We start from the raw sequence: 26,539 nt of genomic DNA on the forward strand, positions 1-26,539 counted from the left end.
TTCTGTCTTTGAGTATGCATTTATTTACTTGAGAGCTACCTGAAGACCTGTCTTTCAGAGTCATTGGTCAATCTTGAGGGGTTAACCAGCTGTCACTATTTAAATTTCTTTCCTTTGAAAGGTAGCACAGGGTCCTGGGTATTCTGCAGAATTTACACTGCTGCTAGAAGGTATAATTTTATATAAACATTTTTGTGTGCGCTAACAATACAGACTTCCAGTAATAGTGAGCTGTTAGTTTCCCTGATGAGAATGTCATATGACAGCTAGGATGAAACTTCCTAAAAATATCATATTGAGTTAGTTATACATAAGTATACCTATTATTATATGTTAATACCTCACACCATTTTCATGGTTTTGGTGTTGTGCTTAAGCACTGTGTCGTAGAGAGTACTTTGTTCTCTTGGCACTGGTTGTGTCTATTGCTACAGAAATGCTGGTTGTGGAAGTGGTAAGAGTCACGGCGTGCCCACCCTCTTTTTTTAAGCTGCAATAAGTTACCTGCTTACTTGGATCATTCTGTGTTTTCGCATTACATGGTTTGGTGGGAGACATGTTTCTGGTTTTCCTCATGCTGATGGCATACCACACCAGGCATTTCAGTCCATCTTATTTTTGGATAAGCAACTAACATTCTGGTGAGCTCATTTGAACCAGTGGAAATGCAAGGGCTGATCTAGCATTGAGAAACACCGCGTTACACCGGATGAGATAGCCTTTGTAGTGCAAAAATCTAAGCATGTATGCTGGGATGAAATTTTGTACTTGGCACAGAGAAATTGAGTCGTTCAGGTCATAATGGAACAGTAAAAGGGTATATAGCGAAACCATGGAAGTGCTAGCGAATACTGTTACAATTAATTTTATTATAGCTGAATTGTGGGCAAATCCTATTTTCTATAAAATGAAGTAATGATTAGCTATGTAAACAATATTATTCAAACAGAGTCAGTGATGTAGCAGAAAAATAGGTATAGAATGAGAAAGGCCTTTTTGTTGATGAATGACGTTTTTAACAAGAAAACAATGCATGTTAAAATAAGCCCAAAAGAGTACAATGAAATACATAGCGTTCCTCTGGCCCTGCCTGGACGGTGTCACCATCCCAGGGGGATGCACCTCTTGCTGCTTCCAGGGAATGTGTCCACAGACGAGGGGACTCTGATCCGGCTGGAATTAACCCATTGCTTTTGATGCCCTCATAATTTTACTACCAGCTGTCACCACTTATGCCTCCTTATTAAGTCATTGGTGTAATGATGTCATGCTGGGTGGGAAAGTGATAGTTTCAAGCACTCTGAGAAACGTCTTGCCCTGAGAACGGAGGTACATCGTGAATCCAGCAGTGAAGGGAAGAGAATGGGCTGGTTGGTGAGCAGCGGTGCTTGCTGGCACGGTGTGTTCCCTCACAAGACCGCTGAGGCCTGTGGGGACATATGGCATCAACGTCATTGCTGTTTCTTTACCACTTACTTTGACTGCTTGTTACATACAAAGTATTAGAGTTTTGCAACAGGAGAAGTTTCGTGTTTGCTAATTCTGTTGAAATTCCAATGTGCTTGCTGATCATCGTGGGAAGTATTTGAAAGCTAATGATATTAAATAGCTTAAAGCAATATAAAAAGGAATGATTACATTTTTGGTTAATGCAAAGTGGGTTCCTCGCGGCTACCACGGCTCCAGAACTCATTTATCAATCTGATAACTTCTAGTTCAGCCTTCAAACAACTCTTCAGCTGCTCAAAACGGCTTTACGTACTTCATCTACACACATAGGTGTGCGGGTTTTTATTCAGCTTATTTTTTTCAATCGTTCAGTAGATCAGATGACTTCCTGTTCTATCACTAGTATTAATCCCCAGTGCCATGTTTGGCTGAAGCTTTTTCATCAGCCTGTGTCACCTCTTCTGTCTGGGAGTGAGTGCAGTGCCTACCTGGAGAAACATTTGACTTTAAAGATAGCTTCGTTCAGCTGGATGCACATCTCTGTCTTGAAAGACGAATTCTTCTGCTAGTTGAAAGAGCTAGACATTAATAAGACATTAATACATGAGAAACTTTTAATTTTGAAGTACTACTTTAGCTACCAAGAGATTTCAGGGGAAACCAAACCTGAAAAATCTGTAAAGCATAAGCTTTTAGACCACATTAATATTTAGATCTCTGATGCATTTTTCTGTTTAAAAGGAGCTTTTGTTCATACGTCTGAAGGCTTTTGTTAGTCTCTTTTTGATCTTTTTGCTTGTTTTTGTTGCACAGTAAATTATCTATTTGTGGAAAGTGACAAAAGTTGCACATGCTGTCACTGGCCAGCTCGGTGCTTTGGTATGTATTACCAATCTCTACTGTTGATTTTATTTTACGAAAGGGAAACCTGTAAGAAAATACAGTCTCCTTTTCTCTGATTAATATTTGTCTACGCTCATATTAGCCTATATATGTTCTGTTTGGAAGATTCCAAGGACTGGTGTATTAGCACTGCGTGGCATAAATAATAGATACTTTCCTAGAAACAAATGCTGTAGCTTTGCCTGTCCATGGTAATAGGCAGTAGTTGGTCAGATTCTTCCCCTGCATACTACCTTACAATTGCATTATCGTCCTCAGGCATGTACAAAGCAAATGAAAACTTCTGTGGTATATTTCATTTTTTTCCTTCTCTTCAGATGGGAGTAGAAGGCACAGATGAAGGTGCTTCTGGAGCCCAGCACTCTCGGAAGTTAGTCAGCTTTACCCTATCAGGTAAAAAACAACACTACTGTGTTTCATAAATTACTGTTACAAAAAATTGCTGTTTTAAATAACTTCTAAGATAGAACACTTTTCTTCATTAGCCTCTGTAGGAGCACACTCTAGTGGCTTGAAAGATGTCATTTCTTTAGAACTTCTGTTTGTTGAAAACAAGCCAGAATCCTGAATCTCCAGGAGTGAAAGAAATGGATTTGATGGATCCCAGCATGAAAATTTGGAGAGATTTCCAGTTTGCACAAGGGACAGTTCCTCTCAGATTGAAGAGTGGAAAACTTAGCCTCTAAATAAAATACAAGCTGGTTCCATCACTTTGAAGTAGTAAAAAAGCAATAGCTGCAAATGGTGGTTTAGAAAGGAAAAAAATCTTTACTTGTAACAGCTATTCTGTCACTATAGCAAAATAGCTGTAAGGGTACACAGCCTACCAGCTTCATTTGTTCTGATTAGCACTTTATTCCATGGGAAGTCTCGTGTGAGACTAAAGCATATTCAGCTTGAGCAAAGACAGAAAAAATTTGCTTCTGCATCTTGAAAAGGCAATGAAAACATTTAGAGATTGTAGGGTTAGAGCAGAAAAAAACCCCACTTTTTTAAATGGTCTTGGAGCAGTTATCTGGGATATAGCTGATAGGTTGTATATACTCACATAGAGTACTATAAAAATAATTGGTTTGTGAATTCTGAAAACCTATTGTGTTTAATAGAAGGTTGTGGGTCAGCCTGAGGAGTCCCCTAAATTCATTTTGAAAGGTGTATTGACTGATAGGTCTGTAAGGTATTTCCCAGAACATTTTTTGGTTGCTCATTTGCACGTGCAAAGTTGTTGCTTTTAAAGGCAATTACCCTTTATTTCCTGGTATTTCTACTGTGCGGCTTAATTTTGAACATTGGATAGGACTTTTTTTTTTTTTACTGAATCCACAGGCGTGGCATTTCATTTTAGTGCAGTGAACTTTGCGTGCATGTATAAACTGCTCATCTAAGTATATGTGTGCCAGTTGCGTTAGTGTCACGAAGACTGCATGCAGCATATTGGAGTGCATAATGGAGAAAGACACAAAAATCTTTGCTTCAGCAAACCTAAACAGAGAAATATTTTACAGTTAAGTTTAAAATCTGATATTATATAAAAAAAATACCTCTTTCTTTTTGTTCTTGTTGAAGTTTGTGCTATCGTTAAAGTCCTTAGGCATGAGAATATGCACCTGAGGAAATTGTTATTTATTGTTGCAAGGGCTGCAGTACTGAGGTTTCCCTAGGAAGAAAGAAGCATTTTCAGAAAACTTTGCCCCCTTTTATGTGAGACAGGTTATCTACTTCTAAGTTGGGAGAAACTGTGCATCATAGTCCAGAACAACCTTGATAATTAGTATTTGAAGTTATGTTTATCAAAGTCTCAGCTTTGGGAAAGTGTGAGTTCACTACATTACCTCCCATACGTTTTTTTTGTCTTAGCCCCTTACCCAGAAACACAGCAAGTACTGTGTGATGGCTTTTTGTGGTTTTTGGTTTTTCTTTTTAAGAGTGGAAGTACCTTACATAGCAAGAAAAACATTTGTGAGTTACAAGTTCATGCTTTTTGTTTTACAAATGACAGGAGGCTGAAATGTAAATGAGGATGTTGATACCTTTCCTCCCCATATTCTCTTGGGAAAACACTTGACTTCCTGCTTTAACTGTCTTCTGTACACTGGATCCAGTTAACATATGAGTAATTTTAAGTTGCTTTATTTGGTAGTTTATGGTGAATTGATTTCCTGTGTAATATAGGAATGCGCTACTTTGTTAACTAGCTTTAATTTACTCAGTTGCTTTTTCCTTCCTTCTTGTTTTGCTTTATAGATATTAGAGCAGTTGGACTTAAAAAAGGCATGTTCTTCAACCCTGATCCTTATCTAAAGATGTCCATTCAGCCAGGCAAGAAAAGTACATTTCCTACATTTGCTCATCATGGCCAGGAAAGAAGGTCGACTATCATCAGTAACACAACTAATCCTGTTTGGCACAGAGAGGTAATGTATCCCTTTTGAGAGCTGTCTGCCAGCTGATGCAGTGTACCAGGCTTGTATTTTCTCTCTGTGCATTAGTCCTTGCTCTCTGAAGGCTGTGAGCTTATTTTGTAGCTAGTTATTTAAACTGACACAGAAATTGTAGTAATTTTGGGAACCCTGTTGTTGGATAGAAACAGCTATCATCTGCTTATTTAAGCTGTGTATTTAAGCTGCACTGCTGAGAGGTTTTCATTCCCTTCTCTGCTAACAAGAGTTAAACTCGTTCAACAGCCCTGTAGATTTCTTGAAATTGCAAAAATTAATTAATTAAAATGGATTATATGTTGTGAGAAGACTCTTTAAGAAAAGGTGCAATAAGCGAGCATTTATGCTCAGTGATTGCAACAACTGTTCATTTGCAAATGATATTCTCATTGTGCATAGCAGGTGGCAAGCTTTCAGTTTGTCAGGCAGAGGGGATGCTCTTTGGTGCAGCCTCTGTATGCACTGCTGTAGGAAGGAAAGCCCAGGGAGGCATTACAGCACCACTCAGCAAGGGGGGAAAAATGGCAGTTTGGCAGAAGCCAGTTTTCCAGATGTGTTTATATTGGGTAAGCTGTGCAGGTCTCAGAGAAGGAACTCAGTCCCACAGCTCTCTTCGAGCACAGAAGAGCCAGGCTGTGCCTTTGAAGATAAATGTTTATGTAGGAAACAAGGTGAAAATACTGACACAAGTCCATAACCCTTTCAGGACCAGTGAGCAGTGTTCTTGATCTGTGCCTGTTTTCTAATGAGCAGATGCCCATACTGTGTTTGATGAATGTTAATGCGTTCTTTAGTAAGACTGGAAAATTGAGTGGGCTTTGGAAAATGTTCCCACAAATCATAATCAAACCAAACAAGCAGTAAAGCAGAACAGAGCAGGGCCTGTATTAGCACTGCTCTGGGGTGCTTGGTTGAGGGAAAGACTGTAGATGAGTGGAAGTCTTAAAATCTTAAAAAAAAATCAGAGTTCTAATCTCTAAATCGATTCTTCATCTTTCTGTCTGTCCATTCATCTATCCAGTAGGTAGAAAGAAAATCTAGTCTTATTTTTCCCCTTTTTTCTCCTCCAGTTCTCCTTGGTTTTGAAGCTTACTAGAAAAGCGATAATGTTCACTGGTGCACGCATTCTATCAGCTTGCTTTAACTGCTGTTATCTTCCCTGTAGCAATGCTCTGACGACAGCAGCTTATGATCCCATTACATATGCTGTCCTAGTGGTGCAGAATTGATCCTGTTTTACATCTACTCCTTTCTGCAAAATAATTTGCAATTTTATAGCAAACTGAGAGCGTCAAATGTTTAGGTTCTGTTTATCACAGGATCCCAGCTCCGACAGTTGCCCAGCATGGGAGAGTGTTTTTATTCCTGACCCAATTTAATTGCTGGTTTTGAATATATTTAGATGACGTCTACAGCTGAACTGAAGAGTTTGTTCCTTCTTTTGTTCCTTGTTCAATACATCTTTAGCTATCTAGCCAGACGCGTATTAGGCATTGTACTCAGGTTGCAATTTGCTCAGAGGTCTTAAGGATGGCAGATAGTAAAAGTATAACCAGATGACCTCGGCTTTTCTGAGTAGGTTATACCATACTTTTTTGTTTGTTTATTTGAAATATCTTAAAATCTAGAGGAAAAATAAAAATCTTTGGTTCCTAAGCTTGCTTTCCTAAGGGAGTTTGTTATCACACTGTGTGTATGTGTGTGTGTCTGCCAACATGCCTGCTCATATATTTGCCCTGTACCACTTTTGAATCTTTTGGCCATCTTCAGGCAGACTTGACAGAGCAGCACAGATCTCAAATATGAAGTATTCATAAACTGCATGAAAATTGACGTTAGGCTGAAGAGAGTAACTGTGATAGTGTTCCCTGGTAGGGAAAGGTGGAAGAATGATCTTACCAGACATGAAGAAATCTTTTATAAATTAGCACCATGTTGTTTAAAGGCCCCAGGTGCAGAAAAAGGTTCTGTTGGAGCTTGCTGAGAAGATTTGTGAACTTTGGGGCAAAAATCTATAGAAAATTCTCCTCCTTTAGTTACAGTGTTTTCAGGAGCACTGTATACATATTGCCCTCTTGACTTGCTGTCATGCATACAAAAAATTAATGCAAAGCGTGGTGTTGGAAGGCTAGTTCACTGAGCACAGCCTAGAGTGAGACACTTTCCTCCTCCCTCCTGCATTGACCTGCCTGCTTGTCTATAACCTGATCGATTACAGCAAGGATTCCTTCTCTTTTGCTTTCTACTATCCAAATCAAAGCAAGCACTAGGATACATTGCTTTCTCCTTTCTGATGTAGACCATGAAAGTGCTTTTATCCAGTGCAGTTTCTTACTGAGCAATTATTTTCAAGGAACAGTTAAACGGTATGGGTTTCCTGAGAGGCTAGTTACATATGCAGACATACAGTGCTTAATAAATGATGTTGACATTATTTTGCAATATGGAAACTACTGTCATCCATCATTGCTTTCGGAGTTCACTGCATGCTAGTAGTAATTATGTACATACTTTCTGAATAAAGGTGTATTGATATGGTTTCAAATATGTTCTTTCCTTCCAGAAACATTCTTTTGTTGCACTTCTAACAGATGTCCTGGAAATTGAGGTTAAAGACAAATTTGCCAAGAGTCGTCCGATCATCAAGCGCTTTCTTGGGAAGTTAACCATACCAGTTCAGAGACTATTGGAGAGACATGCAATTGGGTAAATTAATACATTCTTAATGCTAACTTCCGTTGATCAGGGAGACTCCGCATCTAGGATACTGGCGCAGAGCAGCAAATTTCTACTGCGTCTGTAGTAAGAAATTTAGTAGGAATTTTAATAGCCTTATTGCCTGACTGGAAGATGTCAGTGTTTCTAACCCTGTTCTGAATGCATGTACGTGTGTGTGTACGTGTGTGTTTTCAGCTTAATTTCTTTACACAAAAAATGTTACCCTCACAAAAAACGTTACCTTCTGGCTAGCTAGTAAAGAAGCAAGGCATTATCACAATACTACATGATTGTGTGCAAATTTTTTTGAAGAGTCACATTTTATTGTCTCACTTCTTTTACAGTTCAAGTATTTTTAATTGTCAGTTTAATAATCAGAGATTTAATATCTGTTCAGCTAATTGGCCAGAACTGCAAGGCTGTGTGACTCCTTATTTTTCAGGGTGCTGGTGGTACTACGCAATTAAAATTGCCTCTTGCTGTGAATAGCGCACTGATGGGACTCAAAATTCACCTGTTGTGCTAGTTTAAAAAATTTCTGTTCATTTTTTGATAGCTAACTGTTATGGTATAGAGATGCAAGTCACTTCAAAACTTTTAAGATGTTTTATACTTCATGATGGTTACTGGAGGGGACCATAGCATAGTGAAGTGAATGATCCAAAGAGGCCTTCATGCAACCGTATGCACTGAGAAGAGCCTGAGACTTGGTAGTTAGGCACTGTGATACATTGCAGGTGTGAAGCAAATGGCTGGAGGTCTGCAAGAGATGCAGCAGTATGCGCAAAAATATAATTTTACATTTAAGATAGAGCAGTAATTGTAGAGTATATTATTTTGTTAATACCTTTTTACATATATATGCTATATTTGACAAATTAGAAAAAATAATTCCTTGAAAGACAGTGGGAGGAACTGAATTATTCAAGTGTGTTTTGTATAGGACCTAACTCAAAGTCTGCTAAAGTTAGTGTGTCTCCATTAACTTTAAAAGGCCACTGGATGAGGCCCATGAGGAACGGTGGTGTGAAATAAAACACCTACGTTCATCCCTGAAAGTTTAAGGGCATGGCAGTATCATCACGTTTTTGCACAGAAAGCAGGATATAAATGACCGGCCTCCTTTTTCACAGATAGTCCATCAAAGTAACAAGTTGTATAAATTGAGAAAATAAAGTTCAATTTTAAAACAGTTTTCAGCTTTAAGTTTCCAAAGTGGTGGTTACCCTGGTAAGTAAAGTAAGAATAAAAGTTTAAGAGTAGCTTAAAATTTTGATGATGTCTTCTAATACAAAACTTATTAAAAAAAAAAAAAAGCCTGCCCATTTGTTTTGTAGTGGTATCCAAGAGCAGTTTGGGTGTACATACAATTTAACTTTTCTAAGAAATACTTCATCTTTGAGTTTCAACAAATTGTGATAAGTTGAGCAAGCAGCTTTTTCTAATAAATTTGCACACTGCAAGACACTCAAAAATAGCACCGTGATACAGACTGGTTTCAAAACCTAGTTCAGGGTGTTCTTCTCCATGCTAAACCCCAAAGTGTTTTTCTGCTCCGGGATTCCTAGTGCTGTGAGTTCTGTAAATTGCCCATTTGCTGTGTTCATCAGTTCTTGTTGCTTTTTCAAACTGGTATTCTGGAAGACATTTCCTGTTTTCTTCTCCATACTTCAGTTCTGTATATTTGATATATCAAATCCTTTTAGGAAAGGAAGGGCTGTATAATAAATATGTAGCAAGAATATAGGTAAGTAATCAGTTTGGTTTTGCCATACTGCTGCTAGAACTGACATTAAACGACTCTTGCAGATATTTTTGCCTCTTCACCTGTAATTTATTTGTCCATTTACAGTTTTTTGCATGCTAATCAGTTGTCAGAATTCCTTTTTCCTAGACATTGTAAAGACAGACAACATTTCACCAGAAGTTTTGCAAAGGAAAGGAGTGGTTAATACAGACGTGAAGTAGAAATGTACCAAACATACAACCAACCACTAATTCTCTTTTATTTCGTTTTTGGTCAAGCAAGTAAAACATCTTCACTTTCTTCTTTTTCATTTTGGTGATGTCAAGGACAATTGAAATCCTCTACTGGGTTAACATGTGAACTTGAAAAATTACATGAACAAAGTCCAAGGACTTACAGTACGCCATATGCTTAACTTGCCCTTCACTGTATTAATGATCAGTATTAATGAATGAAAAGGTGAAGTCCAGAACCAGCCATTTTTAGGCAGACTGCGCTAAAATTCTGCCCTACTTTTAGCTGTCGGCATAGCTCACAAGTTTGCATAACAAAATGGCCAAGTGGCTTTAAATTTCATGGAAAATAGGATAAATGAGCATGAGAACCATCTAGTATTAATTCAACTGAATACAGAGCAGACGTTTTTCACGTCATGGCTTTCTCTAATCTCAAACGGCCTAGGGTAATATAAACCTTATGTAAAAACTGTGGAAATCCCAAATGGCAATCTTCTGAGGACACCCCAAGTCTAGTTGAGAATTGTAATTGGAGTACAGAGCAATGAATCTGTGACAGATCCTGGAGACACTGCTATAATTACTTGATGTAATGTGGCCCATAGAGCAACGTGGGGAGGCTGCTTTGCCTTACGTTGTCCACCCAGGACTTTTTTTGCTAAAAGTTAATGTTTGGATGCAAACTGCTGCAGCTTATTTCAGTAATGACCTTGCATTCGTTTTAGTCTGTCACTCATACTGCAGTAGGAGTGCTCCCAGTAAAGGAGAGGTGTTTATACCAGTATAAATTTATTTGCGTAAATAGCAGTAATTTCCTATGGAGGTCTTCAGCAGCCCCCTCCTTGCCCGTCAGCTGTCCCAGCTGTGCTGAGGGGGGCTGGGGCTGTGAATTCTGGCTGTGCCTAATAAGAATGTATAGCCTAGGATCTGATCCTAAGTCTCAAGCTGATGCAAGTGCTTAATCAAGTCTGAGTCCCACTGAATTCAATAACCCTTAAGAACGTATTTGAAGTTAAATCCGAGCATTAATAGCTTTTCTAAATAGGAATGCAGAAGTGCTTTGTTGAATGAGAACTAAAATGTGAAGAAACTGTCTGGGAATTTTGTATATAATAAAAACCACAAGGGGGCAGAAGGTTTTAAAAAATGAAAGGTTTTGTTAATTATAAAACATATTTTGGGTTGGGGAAAAGAGGAGGTTAGGGGAAAGGGGATCCTTTGCAGTTTGATTTCTTTAGGACTTAAGAAGAGATTAAGGATGTATAAGAATTGCAGGGGCACAATCTGTGCTTGGAAATGATCAAACGTAGTTTGTTAGGTTGTTTTAATCTGTTAACTAAAGGTATTTTATGCCATCGTTGGTGTTCGTGCTTTTCCATACAAGTCAGAGTATGTGGCTGATTTTAAGATTCTAATAAAAACTACATTCTATCACACTGACTCTTATCTGATGAAAGCCCCTGACACAAAATACTGGAAAAATAAAACCAGCTAAGTTGTAAAAAAAACCCCAATATCTTTGGTTTTGCAGAGACCAGGTTCTCAGCTATAATCTTGGCAGAAGGCTCCCAGCTGATCATGTAAGTGGGTATCTCCAATTCAAAGTGGAAATCACATCTTCTGTTCATGAAGGTGAGAATTTGTCAGTGATCTGGATCTCCAGATAGTTGTATGGAGAGAGTTTCTATGTATTTCTATTTCTAGGATTTTCTGTGATAATATACTTTCTCATTTGTGTACAGTGTCTCTATTACAGATTTTTCTATTGGGATTCAAAGTTTAGATATGTCACGTACTGCTTTGGAGACAGTAATTCTGAAACACCAACGCTTGTTATATTGTTTTCCTATTTTGTTAGATAGATTTTAAATGAATCTGCTTATGAGTCTCATTTTATGGGATAGATTGGGTAATCAAATTCACTTTCTCTCTTCACTCGGTAACATCTTCACTCTGTAACACCTTTGGCTGAGATAAGCAGTTGCAAGTAAGATTCCACCTGTGCTCTCCTCCCCTGCTAGTGTATATTGTGTCCTGTTCCCCTTTTACAGGACTCTGTCCTGCTTAGAATCAAGAATATCTGTTACGGTTATGAGAATACGTGCTTCCATTAGGCAATTTTATTTCACCTTTTTCCTGTTCTGAAGGCAACTAGCAGAACATGGCTGGTACAGTTACATGTTTATCACATCATATGTGTCTATTTACATGTTTATGATCTTAGATTCTCCTTCATTAGACTTGGTATAATCTCTTTGGTAGTGAGATACTGCTATATCTTTTAACTTGATACAACCATCTTGCCTTTTTTCGTAGCCATGTAGTGCTGTATCTCATTATTATTTTTGCTCTGTCACTGTTAAAAAAAAATGCTTGTCTTCAGTCCTGTTTGTTGCCAGGCACTCTAGTCCACAGACTTCACTGCTAAGTTTTTTGCAGATGTTTACAAATGCTTACATCTGGATTATTCAACTCTGTGTTTGTTTAATTCCCATGTGGAGAGTTACCATCTTCTCTCTCAAATGAGATGGCTTATTTTCATTTCCCTTTTATATGTATTACCATAGCATACCTAATATCTCATGAACTTTACCTAGGTAGATTCCCATTCTTTAAAGTGGAAAAGTCCTATAAATTAACTCAGAATAAATGTTGTGTATATAAGTTGGTATCTGTACACAATTTGTGATTCCTCATGTGATCTCAGATGCCGGTTTACGTGCTGCTAAGGGTGTAATGACAACTGGTGTCAGTGACTGGCTTTGTGTAAATCCTACTTTTGGACATGAGGGAGATGCTGTAGAAAACTGGTTCTTTGGTTGTGAGGCTGGTTTTACTGACAGTTTGACAAGATGCTTGGCAGTGCTCTGTCTTTTGAAAGCAAAATGGGCGTCCTTTAAAGTCATACTTCACACCCCCTAAATTTTCTATATCCTACAAAACAGTATAGACTTATACAGGGAAAATTCTGTAATTGCTGTTATAATGCTGTAAATGCCTCTTTTGTTTTAATTGTATTTTCTTCCCTTAGTTGTCTGATTGAAATAAGCAAACATCTTGAAAGATGTGTATTTTTATATCACTTCTGTGATCTTCTGTGATGCAGATAAAGTAGAATGAACTGTCTGTTCCTGCATTGTGTTTCACATTCAGTCTTTGTGTCTCTGCAGATGCTTCACCAGAAACAGTTGGCACTTTGCTAGGAGTGAACTCTGTAAATGGAGACTTGGGGAGCCCTTCCGATGATGAGGACATGCCAGCAGGACATCATGATACATCCACAGTGTGTTCCAATGGTCCAGTCCTCGAGGAATCTTCTGGAGAAGCAATCCTGAGACACCCTTTAAGGACTAGTACAACTCTGGAAACGGACCAGGATGAGTTGACCTCCGGTGCTTCAAGATCATCACCTACCAGAGGTCGCCAGGACTCACTAAATGACTATCTGGATGCAATAGAACACAATAATCATCCCAGACCTGGGACATCTGCTTGTGGTGAGCGTCCACGTGGAGCCTCCCCAAAACTGAGGAGTAGCTTCCCTACTGACACAAGACTTAATGCTATGCTTCACATTGACTCAGATGAAGAGGAGCATGAGCTACATCAAGACCTGGGTTTTCCGTCTTCCTTGGAAGACGATGGTGGTTTAGTAATGTTTAATGGTGCTACAAGAAATGTTGAAAGAAATGGTTTAAGTTACTCATCAGATCAGGTAATGCAAGGGCCTTCAGAGAATGAAAACGTTTCAGCCTCTGAAGCTCCATTCCCATCAACTGATGACCAGCAAGAGACTCTCCCAGAGCTTCCACCGTCACAGTTAGAAGGAGGTGAAAGCCTGCAAGGTTCTCAAAGTGAAGCGCCAGCAGACCAGGCTGGCAGAGAGTCGTGTGCCGCTCAGGAGGCAGAGCAGCCTCCTACCAGTGCGGACGCAGGAGCTGCTGATGCCGCTGCTGGGAGCAGAAGGGGCGTTAGTGAAATGGAATCCATTGATCAAGGGTCTGAACCTTCCCAGATGTCATCAGAAACTGAGCAGAGCGATCCTGCTCGCACGGAAAGTGTCAGTGAGGCTAGTACCCGGCCAGAAGGGGAGAGTGATGTGGAAGGGGCAGACAGCTCTTGCAACGAAAGCGCAACTGTGCGACGTTCCTCAGTTGAAATGCGGTGTTCTTTTGAAAGTGCCAGGTTTCCTGAGACTCCAGCCTTTTCTTCTCAGGAGGAGGAAGAGGGAGCGAGTGCCACCAGTGCGGCTAGAATTGAGCCAGATGCTGAAGCACAAGACTCTGCAAGTACTTCTGGTTCTCTACCTGCGGTACAATTACCTCAGGAGGAAGTACAGGAGGCTGAGGCAGGTGAATTACAAGACCAAGAGGAAGCAGAAGAAATCTGGCAAAGAAGAAGCAGCCTGCAGGTGGCAGCTGCCGATAGCCAGTCTCAGGATGAAGAAACTGAAGGAGCCCAAGCAGCTTGTGAGGGTGCCACAGCACAGGTTGAAGGAGCTACTGGAGGTAATAACTGCAGGAGGCACTTTCTGAAGTGACCTTTCTGCAGCCAGTAAAAATTATTTAAAAAATTAACATCTGAAAATAAAGATCTTCACTTCTCAATTTCATTATCTTTCAAGATTTTTTTTTTGTTCCTTTGAGATTTATTCCCTTCTTCAAGAGACTCTTGGGGTTTTTGATTTAACAAAAAATCAAAACTGAAATATCCAAGACATGTTTATTTTGAAACTGGATATATTTTAATGCTTGAGAGAGTAATGAGAAGGAAGATGAAGAGGAGGAAAGAGTTCCACAATATTACCCTGCTTGCTAATCAAAATGGTAATGGGGGGGAAATAAGCCCAAAACTATGAAATGCAAACTAGAATTTATATTTGGGTGTTTTCTTTGGCGTGTTTATAGGGGGAAGAAAATGTACGCATATATTAGCAATAAAACACAAGGGTAATCAAAAGAAAGGCGGGGGGGAAGAATTGTTTTTTAGTCACACTTCAGGCTGTTTATCTTCCCTTTGCCAGTCCCTTATCTGTGTAGACACATCCTAGCGCAGCTGGAACCATGGGAGGAGAGGAATGTGTTACTCAAGTTAACACTGAAACTCTTACCAATTGTAAAATTACTTTAACAGTTGAGAATTTTGTGTCTCACTAAAATCACTGAAAGTAGAAATGTGTCCCTAATGGATTGTTTCCAAGCACATTTCACAATGGATTATCCATGCAATTTCTTCAGGGATTGAAGTGGATCTAATCAAGTGGGTGCATTCAAACTGGATTTCTGAGTGTGTCTTTTTCATAACATTTCAAAAGTTTTGGGATCTGTTAGTCTCTTCATAAACAGCTCTTTGATTTGGAAAGAATAATTTTGGTATTTATTTCAAATACTGCCAGTATGTTCTTTTGCATAATTTTCCAGACATTTGAGACTCTCTTTATTAGGTTGTCAGGTTGCACTGTGTTCTGCAGATCAGTGTGGCTGCAGCAAGGAAGGTCAATGGACAGTTTCACCTCCCGCTCTTACAGCAGGTTTCTGTGGTGGCCAGGTCGAGCTTTGTCCTTGTCCCTTGCTGGGATATGGCTCTGGCACATGCTGTAGTTTCTGTGCCCTGGATTCCATTGGTCACGGGTGGATGCGGCACATCCCAAGAGGTGACATTTTCAGGACCAGGACTGCAGCGCATCCCAGAGAAATCACTTACCCAGAACTGTCGACATAACTTGTTTTGCCCCCCAAAGTAGATGACTATTAGATATATCCTAAAATATCATAGTCCTGCAGAAGCTTTAGCATGTCTTGTTCGCTTTAGAGGCAACTCTAGGGCTTCCCCACATTGACTGAAAAATAATTTGTGGGCATTTTGATTTCAGGTTCTCAACCCAATGGCCATCAGCCCTTGAGGTCGCTGCCTTCGGTACGTCAGGATGTTAGCCGGTACCAGAGAGTGGATGAGGCTCTGCCACCAAGTGAGGTTCTTCATACTTTAATTGGGGGATAGACTGCCTGGATCTCATTACTGAGATCTCATTCCATTTCTTCTTTAAAGTGAGAACTGAGAATGAACAGCTGAGAAATTTGAAGTGTGAAGTGATGATGATGAAGTCTAGTGCTGTTTTGTAAAAGGCATTGTGCTCAGCCTGATAGCTTCCAGAATGTGTTACGATAATTATACCTGGTATATACAGACTTATTGTCCTGGTTTCGGCAGGGATTGAGTTAATTTCCTTTGCTAAGTGACATTTGCGGGGAAGTAGGAAGGCACGGTGCTGCCTTTTGAGTATGCAGTGCACATGGGGAGGGAGGTGAGGTGATACGCTATATGAGGCACTTGGAGGGAAAGATGTCAAGTACTCTGAAATCTCTGAATACTTCTTGTATGGTGATGATTTACAAAGAAATATATGACATCTTTAATCTCTGCAGATTACATGAAAGGTGTCTGTGTTTTCCTTGCATTTTTTGAGGCAGTGTGAAGACTTTTTGAATTAAAATAAACCTGGGTATTAAGCAACAGTTAGATGAGCCTAAATTGACAGATTAATTGTAATTTCTCTAATGCATATGAAAAATACATTGCTCCCAATTGTTGGACCGATTCACTTGCTTAAACTGGGGGCAGTGGAAATCTATTCAGTATTAGATATTTAAAGAAAGGAGAAAGGACCAAGAAAAAGCTACACAGCTAACAGGCAAACATTTGCTTTAAAACAAAAAAGCAAAAAACTTAAATTCAGACCCACTGAAGTCTGTGGCAAAGCTCTATTACTTTAAAGGAGTCAGAAGTTCAGATATTTAGTGTAAAATGACTAGATCCTTGTTTCACAGTATGGAATGGGACTGCGTGTGCTCTGTAATTGGAGAGGGTAACTGGAAGGAGCCTGATAGCAGAACACAGATACAAAGCCAGGGTGATGAGAAGATTTTGCTCCCTGCTGCTTCTGTTAAAATCAGTGCATATAACAAATTAGTCCTGTGTGCAGATCCTAAAGTTAATTAACTTCCATCTCAATAAACCAGTATTATTTTTTTACAAAATTGTGTCTGGGAGACATATAGTTCAGTTGCATTTTTATCACTTTTCATACTGAAAAAGACAGAACATTGCGGGAAATACTCAGAAATCAGTGTAATAAATGAGAAATGAGATAGCTTTTCTAGTATCATGGTTTATACATAGATTGCTTTTTGTGTTTCAGAAGCAAACTATACACTACAATAACTCCTTGGAAAAACTATTGGAATGTTAATGGAAAAGGTTTGGCTGTGTGGTATTCTAACATTTCTGACATTTGCTGGGATTTTACACAGTCATGCATGGGCATGCATATACACATCGCCCCTTTACAATCAAAGCCCAATACAATCTTTACATAGAACATTCATTTGCTAATGTGAATAAAATCGTAAATGCTAATTGTTGCCTAGATTCAGTTTTTCTCTCCAAAGCTCTGCTTTTGGATATGTAACAGTTTTAATATTTTAATAGTGGAAAATTAGAGAAAACATTTAGAATACAATTTTGAGTTATAAACTGTAATTTCTTTGTAATCTGGGTTGTATTCTATTTGTTGTTTCACCAGAATCTGAAACTAAGAAAGAAAAATAGGTGTATTTCTTTCAGTTGTGTGTAGGTTAAGTTGAAGAACAAAAGAAAGAATTGAAATATTCATCTAATATTTCTGCTTATAACATGCAACATTATGCTCCAACTCCTACATTCCTAGGGAAAAATCAACAAATAATCTTGACCATACAACCTTGATGAATTACAGTTTTGCAATTCAGCAAGCTAAGTTATATGTAACACATTTGACTAACAGTGATTTGACTAATGGAAGATGTCCTTGTCCATCACAACACTGATGCAGGTGCTTTACTTTAGAAGCCATTGCCCAGGTGTTTAAACTTGTGTATTTAAAATTGAATGCAGGCAAAAATACTTTCCTTCTGCAAGACCACATTACAGAAATGGTGACTGTGTGTCAGAATTGGACATATAATCACCACAAGAAAAATCTCAACTATTATACAGTGGCTTAGGGTTTAACATTTAAGCAGAATAATGAATTCACATATTTAAACTGTTTTGTTTTGGGGTTTTTTTCCCAATGAATAGTTCTGTCCTTCCCAGAATACTCCCCTGTTTTGTTTTGTTTACAAACTCCGGTTAAAAATTTTGAGTCTTTTTATTTCATCAGAAGATACTACTTTTTTGAAATCAGACCTTTGCACAGGAACATCTGTTTCAGTCATTTTTTTTTCTTTTTAAAAAATGGAAACGTTTTTCAGAGAATGTTGAAATGTTTCAGTTTGCTTTTTTTGAGATACAAATGAAATTTTTTAATAACTTTCAAATGTGTTATATTTTGAATAGCAAATACAGTGATCACGCCATAAGCTTTGCATTGATGTAATTTTGTTTATTTTTAAACTTGTATTTTAAATTTACGGTATAATACAAAATTTTGAATTTTTTCTCCTGGAATTGAAACTTGTTCCTTAAATGGTTCTCTTTATTCCTATCCTATTGCGCTGCTTTTTCTTTTCTTCCTCAGAGCTTACTTTCCTACATAGCTCTTGTTCACACTGGAAATGCTTTAAACGCTAATAGGCTATTTTGATTGTGCATCATAACGATAGAAGAGTAATTTGCATTGTGGCCAGCTAAAATACACAGCTGTCGTGCAGAGATGACACAATGAGTTTATCTCAAAATCTGCCTTTCCTCCCTCTTCGTGAGTCAGCTCAGGCCCTACGGTGTAATGCAGCGAGCCACTTGGCTGCCTCCAAGAGTTGACAGAAGTCATAGTAAGCATACAGTAGCAAAGCTCGAGGTTTTAAGGCTGTCAGTGTTAAATACTTTACAGTAGAATCTAGTTCTTCTCTGCTGTCAAGACATTTTTATGCCCTCTTTCCTCGTGGAGCAGCAGTCATTTAGGATTGGTTGCTTGCCAGTGGTTTTTTTAAAATGTTACTGCAGTGACTGATGTTTCCACCTAGACTTGCGATATAAAAAGTCTCTTCTAGAAACCTTCTGAGCTCTCAAAGACTGTTTTTCAACTGACATGCTAAATGGTTTGCACGTTTTCTGCAGTTGCTAGTGCCCAAGAATCAGGCACGTCTGTTTCTGTATATAAAATATCTTAATTTTTTTTATTATTACGTGGCCCCCAGCCATGATCAGTGTCTTGGTATCTTGCTCATTTTATAACCAATTATTAGGCAGACAGTGTTTCTGACCCAAAAAGCTTATGAACGAAGGCCTAGGTGTTGTGATGCACCTGGTTTCTGCTGAGCACTGAGAAGCCAGATGTGGTTGGGGAGAGGTCCCAGCGCCTTCATCTCTTCTCTCCTGGTGTGTCTCCACGGTCTAGACTTCTAACATTGTCTGTAGCTTGTGTTGTAAAACCAGTGGACAGCATTATAGTTACCGCTTGCACAAGAAGTTGCATTTGCTATGATATTTGCAGAATTGGCAATTCTGGAACATGCATTTAATATAGGAAGGAGTTTGATTGTTACAATAGTCCATCTTCTCTGGCAGGTCTGCTTACCTTTAACATAGGTACATGTAAATCCAGGAAGAGCACTGGGATCTGTTTTATTACTGTTACTACTAGCTGGGGAAAAACAATGATGGGTGTCAAGCTTTCAAAGGTTTCTGGTATTTATCCATTGGCTTTTGCACTTGAAATAACCCTCAGAGATAGGATCTTGAATTACTTCGGTCCAAGAGAATTAGACTAAGTATCTTCAAAAATTACTGATTAGTGGGATATAGAGAAAGGGGAATAGAAAATTAGATATGGATTCCACAGAACCTTAACTATAGTGGGGAATTTGATTATGGGATAAAATAGGGAAAAGCCATGTCTCTTAACCCTTCAGTAAGAAAGTTCTGCTGAAGTCATCCTGTAAAAGAGAAATAGAAACTTGGTACAATAGATTCAATTACAAAAGTGACGGCGCTAAAATAAAGAAATAAATAAACCCCAAGCCCTCCATAGTTCACCATATTTTATTGCTACTTAGACTGGGAGGCTCGAATTGACAGCCATGGACGGATTTTTTATGTGGACCACGTGAACAGGACAACAACGTGGCAGCGACCCACAGCCCCCCCAGCCCCACAGATTCTCCAGAGGTCAAATTCCATACAGCAAATGGAACAGCTGAATCGCCGGTAAGAATTACCCTTGTTGTTTGTGAATTGTGTGCTTGCAAAACTGCATTCACCATTGTAAGACTGAGTATGAAGGCAGGGTCACAGCTGGTACCGCAGCTGGCCATATCTATTTATTTTTATGTGGCTGTCCCTTTTAATTTGCATGTGGGCTTCTAGGGCTTTTGTATTCCACCTGTGCTCATAAGCTATGTGGCTAAAAAAAATCTGATAATGGTTTTCAGAAATTCAAAAGGCTATTAATGCAGAAATTAGAGGTCAGTGTATATTAACCTACATGGCATAAAAGACGGGCAAGCTCCCTTGGAGCCAGAATTGGATCATAGTTACTATATACTATATATAAAGTCCAATTTTCTAACCCTAGGTACCAGAGCATCCGAAGAACAATGACTAATGACAGGCCTGAAGAGCATACGAATGCCGTGGATGGAGCTGGAGAGGAAACTGACTTTCACCATTCTAATGCAGGTTAAAAAAATAAAAAATAATTTTTTCCCCCCCTTTCTAAAGAGAGCACTCATCTCATAGATGATTTAATGAGAGTGACATAAGGCAAAACCTAACTTCTGCCCCTGAAAGTCTGGGTGAAAATTAAACCATTCATTGCTGTCTAGTTTTTAGAAGATTATGGCTCAGCCTGTTCAATACGCTAAAGAGATGAATGTCAGATTCAGAGCATTGTTCTGTCAGTACTTGACTGGGTAAAAATATTGGCAGAACATTTGCAGTGAAAAAGTATAAAATTCTGTGGTCTGGGTTACAAATATTTTGAATCTGCTACTTCATTTTGAAATGGTAGAATATAGGACTAGAAAGGACTTTGAGCAGTCATTGGTTTCATCTCCATGCTGAAGATAGATAGGATGAGCTGTACCTAAACCATACTTGGCAAATGCTATCTCATGTATTCTTATAACATGTTCTCCAGTTGATGGACATTCTATGACTTTTTCAGACAGTCTACTCATATCGTTTCTCTTATAACATATTCTTAAATCCATTACTTCCTAGTCTTTCCTCGTGGCTTGTGTTTTTAGGTCTCCAATTATTTTGTTGGCCTACTCAGGATTGTCTTCAGTTGGTCTGCAGCTCCTGAGGAATACTTCAGAAAATTAAATAAAGCTATGACTCTGCTGTACTGAAGACACTGTGGAAATGTCACGTGTCTTATGTACAACACTCCTTGTACATTCCTGCATAATTATTACTATTTTTCTGATAGTTTGACACTAACCACCAGTGTTCAGTCTTTGATCTGCTAAAATCAGGTCCAGAGCCTTGTGTGCAGATCTCTGGCACAGATGTGTTTTTCATCTGGTGTTTGTGCAGTTGATTATCCCTACTTGCACACAGGTCTTTGCACTTTTCTAATGTGTCACTATGGTTTTGAATCCTGTCCATCCTGCTGTCCAAGTACTGCAGCATCTCCTAGTTGGAGCAAGTTCTGTCCTCCCTATCCAGTCATGAATAGAAATAATGAATAGGACCAGACCCAGACAGATCTCAGTGAAACATCACTTGGTGTACTCTTTTTGTTTGACATAAATCATAACTGCTCTTCAGTACATTTTTGCAAACTGCTGCATACCCCTCTCCAGGTGGTTTCATCTGTTTCAGGTAACTTTCTTGCCCAACATGATTCTGAGAGTATCATGTAAACAGTATTAAAGGCCTTATTAACATCAAAATATGTGGCCTTTACACCACTCAAGTAGTAGAAAATAACTTCGTTAGTTTGCTATGATTCATTCTTCAGAAATCCTGGTTATTCGTGTTTCTCCACCTTGCTGTCTTCTCATTGCTTTAAGTAGTTTGACAATTAGTTCATGTGTCTGAGAATAGAAAATATGTCAACTCATCTATAGTTTCCTTCATCCTTTTTTTACCTATTCTTAAAAATTGATAAAATATTTATCCCTTTTCTTCTGAGAACTCTTTCAGAGCTCTGAAATAATCACCAATGTCCCAGAGATTGCTTCACCTAGTTTCCTAAGTGTGTTAAAGTACACTTCATCGGTTTGAAAATCTCTGATTTGTACCACAGTCTTTAACCTGCTCTTTACCTATTCTAGCCTAAGAAGAAAGTTCTCTTCTCTCTTGTTTTTAGTTCTTCTAGTTGTCTGGTCGGTGTTAACTTCTTGAATGAAGACAGAAGGAAGGATCTTTTTTAATGAGCTCTAAGCATCTTTACTAGCTTTTCTTCTCGCTAAGTGGTTCTATCCTTGGTCATCTTCCTACTACTAATTTATTAATGCATTTATAAAGTTAGTTACCCATCCAGTCCCTTGTGTAGTTGTGTGTTACTGTGTGCTTTGGCTTTGTCTCTAGATGCTCTTGATATTCTCTTATAATACTCTTTCCTAAATTAATCTAATACCCAAGCAATGCCACCTTTTCTTGAGTTTCAGGTTGTTGTAGAACTTGTGATTTAGCCAAATTTTTTTTTTTTTTTACTTCTGCCTTAGCCTTTTCCTTTTCTATCCATGTGCATGTGCAGCTAGATGGTTTGTTGTGCTGCAAACAAATCAGTTTAAAGCAAATTCAGGCTAAACCCTAATCAGCAAGTTCAGCTGAATAAGTTTTTCATAAATCAAATTCATAGGCCTCTAAACTGCAAGAAAAACCCACTTGGTGACACATTCTGGTTTCCAGATTACCTAGACTATGACAGGGGACCTATCTGCAGCATGTCACAGCATCTTCCAGGGTGTGAGGAGTGACTGGTGTACTCCCAAGTTTTGTACCAATACAGAGTCGACGTGGAACTGCAGTGCATGCCTGGAGGACACTCCCAGCCCCAGTATTCAGGCATAGCTTCAGGGGTCTTTATGCTACGCTGCTGTTGCTCCATAGACACGGCTCATGTGGGAGGGCTTGGAGTCTATTGTTTAAGAAGTGTCTCTAAAAATCTTCTTGTTCATTTACTTTTCCTTTACTTATTACCCTTCCATTTTCTGGTTTCCTCTAATGCTTAGAATGAACATCTTTCTTTTCCCCATTCCCCTTTTTCCATAATGTTTACCCATCCATATTTAGAATTTTACTCTGTCTCTGTTCTTTTCCTCCTCTTTTTAAATTTTTTCTTACTTTTCCTTCAGTTCAGAGACTCATTCAAAATTTTTTCTACTTTTCCTTCAGTTCAGAGTCTCATTCACTGCCTGTCTTCTCCTTTTTCTGCCTGTGGGTTTCTTTTATATCCACGCTAGCTGTGTTCTACATGATTAATTTAATTGTGGGTTATTGTTCTTTTATATCCACGCTAGCTGTGTTCTACATGATTAATGTTCATTTGATGGGGAAGTGTGCAAGTACTGCAATATGTGAAAGAAAGAAACTGTGAAATGTAGAAGATGGCATGCATTTTAGAGTAAAATCACTGTAGACCCCATGTGAATTTGCAATTTTTCATTTACGTTAAACTATGTATCCAAATGTCCGTTGATTTTCAAAGATAATTGGGGGGGAATGGTTTTAACATCGTAGCAAATACCACTCATAATATATTTTCAGTTCCTGGTATGTTGAAAAATCAGTGCACTTCTACAGTTGCTAGGAGAAGACCCAAGTGTTTACTGAAAGTTGAAACTTGAAAGGTACTTCCTTGGCAACCTGTTTCTTACTTACATAAGCTGCTTAAATACTGTACCAGGGTTGGGGCTGTGTTAATGACAGTAAGTTATTGTGTTGTTTTGTTTTTTAAAGGAGGGATGAAACATTTTTAACTGTACAATGACTTTTATATCCATTAGTTAGCATTTAAAAAATAACTTATCTGCATACAGCTACAGTATAGCAATGTAGGTGCACCACCGGGACCTTCTTGCGTCTTATACACAGCCGCATGTTTGGTAACCCAAATAATTGGACGTGATTTTTTTTTTAATGGTTGTTCACCAAAAACAACAAGTAAAAGGTACTAAACTAAAATTGCGATATTTTCAGGAACTTCAGTGCTATGTTAGAAGAAATTCAGGTACACTTATGTGAAGACTACTTAATAAATCTGAAATAATTGTATACTTGGTGCTTTTCTGGTGCAATTCAAATTGATATAGTTGCTTGCAGTGATGTTTTGGTAATGATTATTACTGGAAGTCTTTGTCATTCACTTTGCTGTTAGATTTTCGAAGAGAGAATGTGCTGCCTCACTCTACCTCCAGATCCAGACTTACTTTATTGCTCCAGTCTCCCCCTGTGAAATTCCTTATCAGCCCAGAGTTCTTTACAGTGCTGCATTCTAACCCTGTGAGTATAGCGTCTACAGCTGAAAGACTTTCATAAATATGTGCTTATAAATACAGTTGTCTTGCATACAAAGATACTACTCAGTGTTTGATTCTAAGGTATTGGTAGTACGTAGGGAGGGTGGATAAATTCAAACACTCATCATCATTGCTTGCAATTGGTGGGCTATCAGAGTTGTCCTGATTGGCATCATAGCTTCTACAGTTCTTACTTTTCATTCAATTCTTCATCTTTCTTATGATACAAAACTCATTTGTTTACCGAAGCAGTAGCTTTTTTACTGTGCTTTGCAGAGGGTGAAAGACAATTCTGAGAATGAAAATGATGCTTATTTTTTAAGACCACTTTGCTGCCAGATTGCCTGCTTTGTATCAAAATATATTAGAGGTCACACTGAACAAAAAAGCATCTTAATATGTATTTTCCTTTCCTATTTTGCCTGTTCTTCAGTGCTGCTTCTTATATAGTGTTTTTTTCAAAGTTTCTTTTCCTTTGTGTAACGGGCTGTATAGTGTAAAGAGAAGTAACGGAATGAATAATTTGTTGTCTGCAAGCACACTTGTTAATTATTGTTTCTTAAATTACTGGTCAGTGTTAGTTTGATTTTGATATATATGTATGCTTGTCTGTATCTGAATAATTCTGCTTAGCTTGCATAGCTTTATCTTGAATATATGAAATAGGACGGAGGTAGGTAAGACCTCTGGCCAGGGAGTTGAGGTGTAGGGGCACAGAGTGATTTAGGTAGCAGCACAGTGCAATTGGAGGGCCTATGTCTTGGCTTCTAATGCCGAGAGAAAGACCTCATTTCTGGTTGGCTGGGGTTTTTTGGAGGGAAGGGCGTTTACTGTTTATTTTCCCCTTTTATTTGAAGTTTTCGCTGTTCCTCAGTGCTCTCCTTTTACTCTCTTACTTTAATTTTATTACATAAATTACAGATGGACATGCAATGATAGGGTATTTTTGAAAAAATCAATAGGTGGAAACAATATTTATGTAGATTTGTGATAAGTTCTACAAGCTTATGTATCTCTGTCCTGCAGAAAAACTTACCAGCTTTATTGCTGTATTCTATGGCTGCATTTGACTCATTGTTCCAGAAATTAGAGACTATGAAATCTCTACTTTAAAGCAATTTTAATGTTACAAGATTCTTCACAGTTCCAGGGACAAGTGTGATAAATGGAATCTGTAAAATATTTCACACTGCTAAAGTGAGTCAGTTGTAAAGTTTTGTGTATATCAAGCAAAATAAGAAACACCAAACGCTTATCCCAAAACCTCAGAAAGAGGACCATCTTTTTTCCATACTGTTGTGGCTTAGCTGGAGATAATTTTGAAGGTTTTATAGATGATTAGATCATTTATTTACAGTGGAAATGTTGTCTTTTGTAGTAAGAAGAAATTTTATCTTTTAAAAGTATTTCCTTTTGTTATTTATTTTTCAGAGTGCCTACCGCATGTTTACAAATAACACGTGTTTGAAGCACATGATCACCAAAGTCCGGCGGGACACCCACCATTTTGAGCGCTACCAGCACAATCGTGATTTGGTGGGCTTCCTCAACATGTTTGCTAACAAACAGCTGGAGCTGCCGAGAGGTTGGGAAATGAAACATGACCATCAGGGCAAGGTAACTGTAATGAACATGCGGCTCTGCTGAGTGCTTGATCTTGGATGTTGTGATGTCAGGACTGGGTTGGTTGCTCTTAACAAGAGCATAAGTGCACGTAGTTCTCCAAATGCAAAAGGTGCGCATCCTTTCCTCCTGCTTTTACCAAAAGAAGATTGGAATTTCTCATTGATATTAGCTATTTATTAGCTATTTAGTATTAGATACAAATGTATCTCATTTGTATTAGCTTTTTTCTTGTTGAACTGTCAAGCTTTTCCTTAGGGCTTTTTATTTTATTTCCCTCCTTCAACCTCAAAGTCTTGAGTGGAATTTGTTAGCGTGCATTATTTACGCTTTCTTCTTTAATAGCTAACCATTTTCCTAGGTGAGTCCTCTACCCAAATGCTAAGTAGGTCCAGTGTTCATCAGTTTCTGAGATAAAATGGATGGACTTAAGACTGGGATAGCTCTGGGGATGACCACTCTATTGGTTATGTGTTGGTTAACAGGAAATAAATTGTGTGTAGTAAGTTTCATTAATAGGGATCTTGAATAGTTGCAAGTCTTACTGCTTTTCAAAACAGGTATCACTTTTCAATTTCTAACAAAATATTTTAAAATCAAAGAACAGACACATTTTTGTAGTAGTAATGTAATTTTAATGTAACTTTAAACTAGTGTATCCTTACTATCTAGCATATTATTTTCTTTGCAGAAGATGGGAGGGTTAAAAATAGACTGTGATTAGCATGTGAGGAAGTGTTAAGGCTATCAGTTTGTGTGAGAAGTCCTAATTAGGACTATAGGCATATTAAGCTTCTCAGTTCTACGTTTATCAGTCTTGGTACGGTTAGCTGTGAGTGTCCATATGAATAACGATCTTGATGCTTGAAAAGATTACAGGCAGATTCTAAACTGAAGGGTAGAAAAAGTGCTTGAGGGTTGTTTTCTTCTTGGATTTATTAACTCTGGAAAGCACTGTGTTTTTTCATTAGAAAC

At 38.4% G+C, this 26,539-nt stretch overlaps 1 protein-coding gene across 1 annotated transcript in view; it reads left to right on the forward strand.

The window, feature by feature from the left end:
• HECW2 (HECT, C2 and WW domain containing E3 ubiquitin protein ligase 2) overlaps window positions 1-26,539 on the forward strand; it is a 166,016-nt gene that overhangs the window by 96,282 nt on the left and 43,195 nt on the right. Inside the window, exons 5-14 of the mRNA XM_009284694.2 lie at window positions 2,670-2,745; window positions 4,597-4,766; window positions 7,354-7,496; window positions 11,023-11,123; window positions 12,662-13,999; window positions 15,364-15,459; window positions 19,526-19,676; window positions 20,044-20,147; window positions 23,800-23,924; window positions 25,373-25,558. Coding sequence (XP_009282969.1) covers window positions 2,670-2,745; window positions 4,597-4,766; window positions 7,354-7,496; window positions 11,023-11,123; window positions 12,662-13,999; window positions 15,364-15,459; window positions 19,526-19,676; window positions 20,044-20,147; window positions 23,800-23,924; window positions 25,373-25,558 — 2,490 coding nt within the window. The remainder of the gene's footprint in view (window positions 1-2,669; window positions 2,746-4,596; window positions 4,767-7,353; window positions 7,497-11,022; window positions 11,124-12,661; window positions 14,000-15,363; window positions 15,460-19,525; window positions 19,677-20,043; window positions 20,148-23,799; window positions 23,925-25,372; window positions 25,559-26,539) is intronic.

The sequence above is a fragment of the Aptenodytes forsteri genome, unplaced genomic scaffold, assembly GCF_000699145.1.
Source record: "Aptenodytes forsteri isolate BGI_AS27 unplaced genomic scaffold, ASM69914v1 Scaffold183, whole genome shotgun sequence".
NCBI classification, from domain to species: Eukaryota; Metazoa; Chordata; class Aves; order Sphenisciformes; family Spheniscidae; genus Aptenodytes; species Aptenodytes forsteri.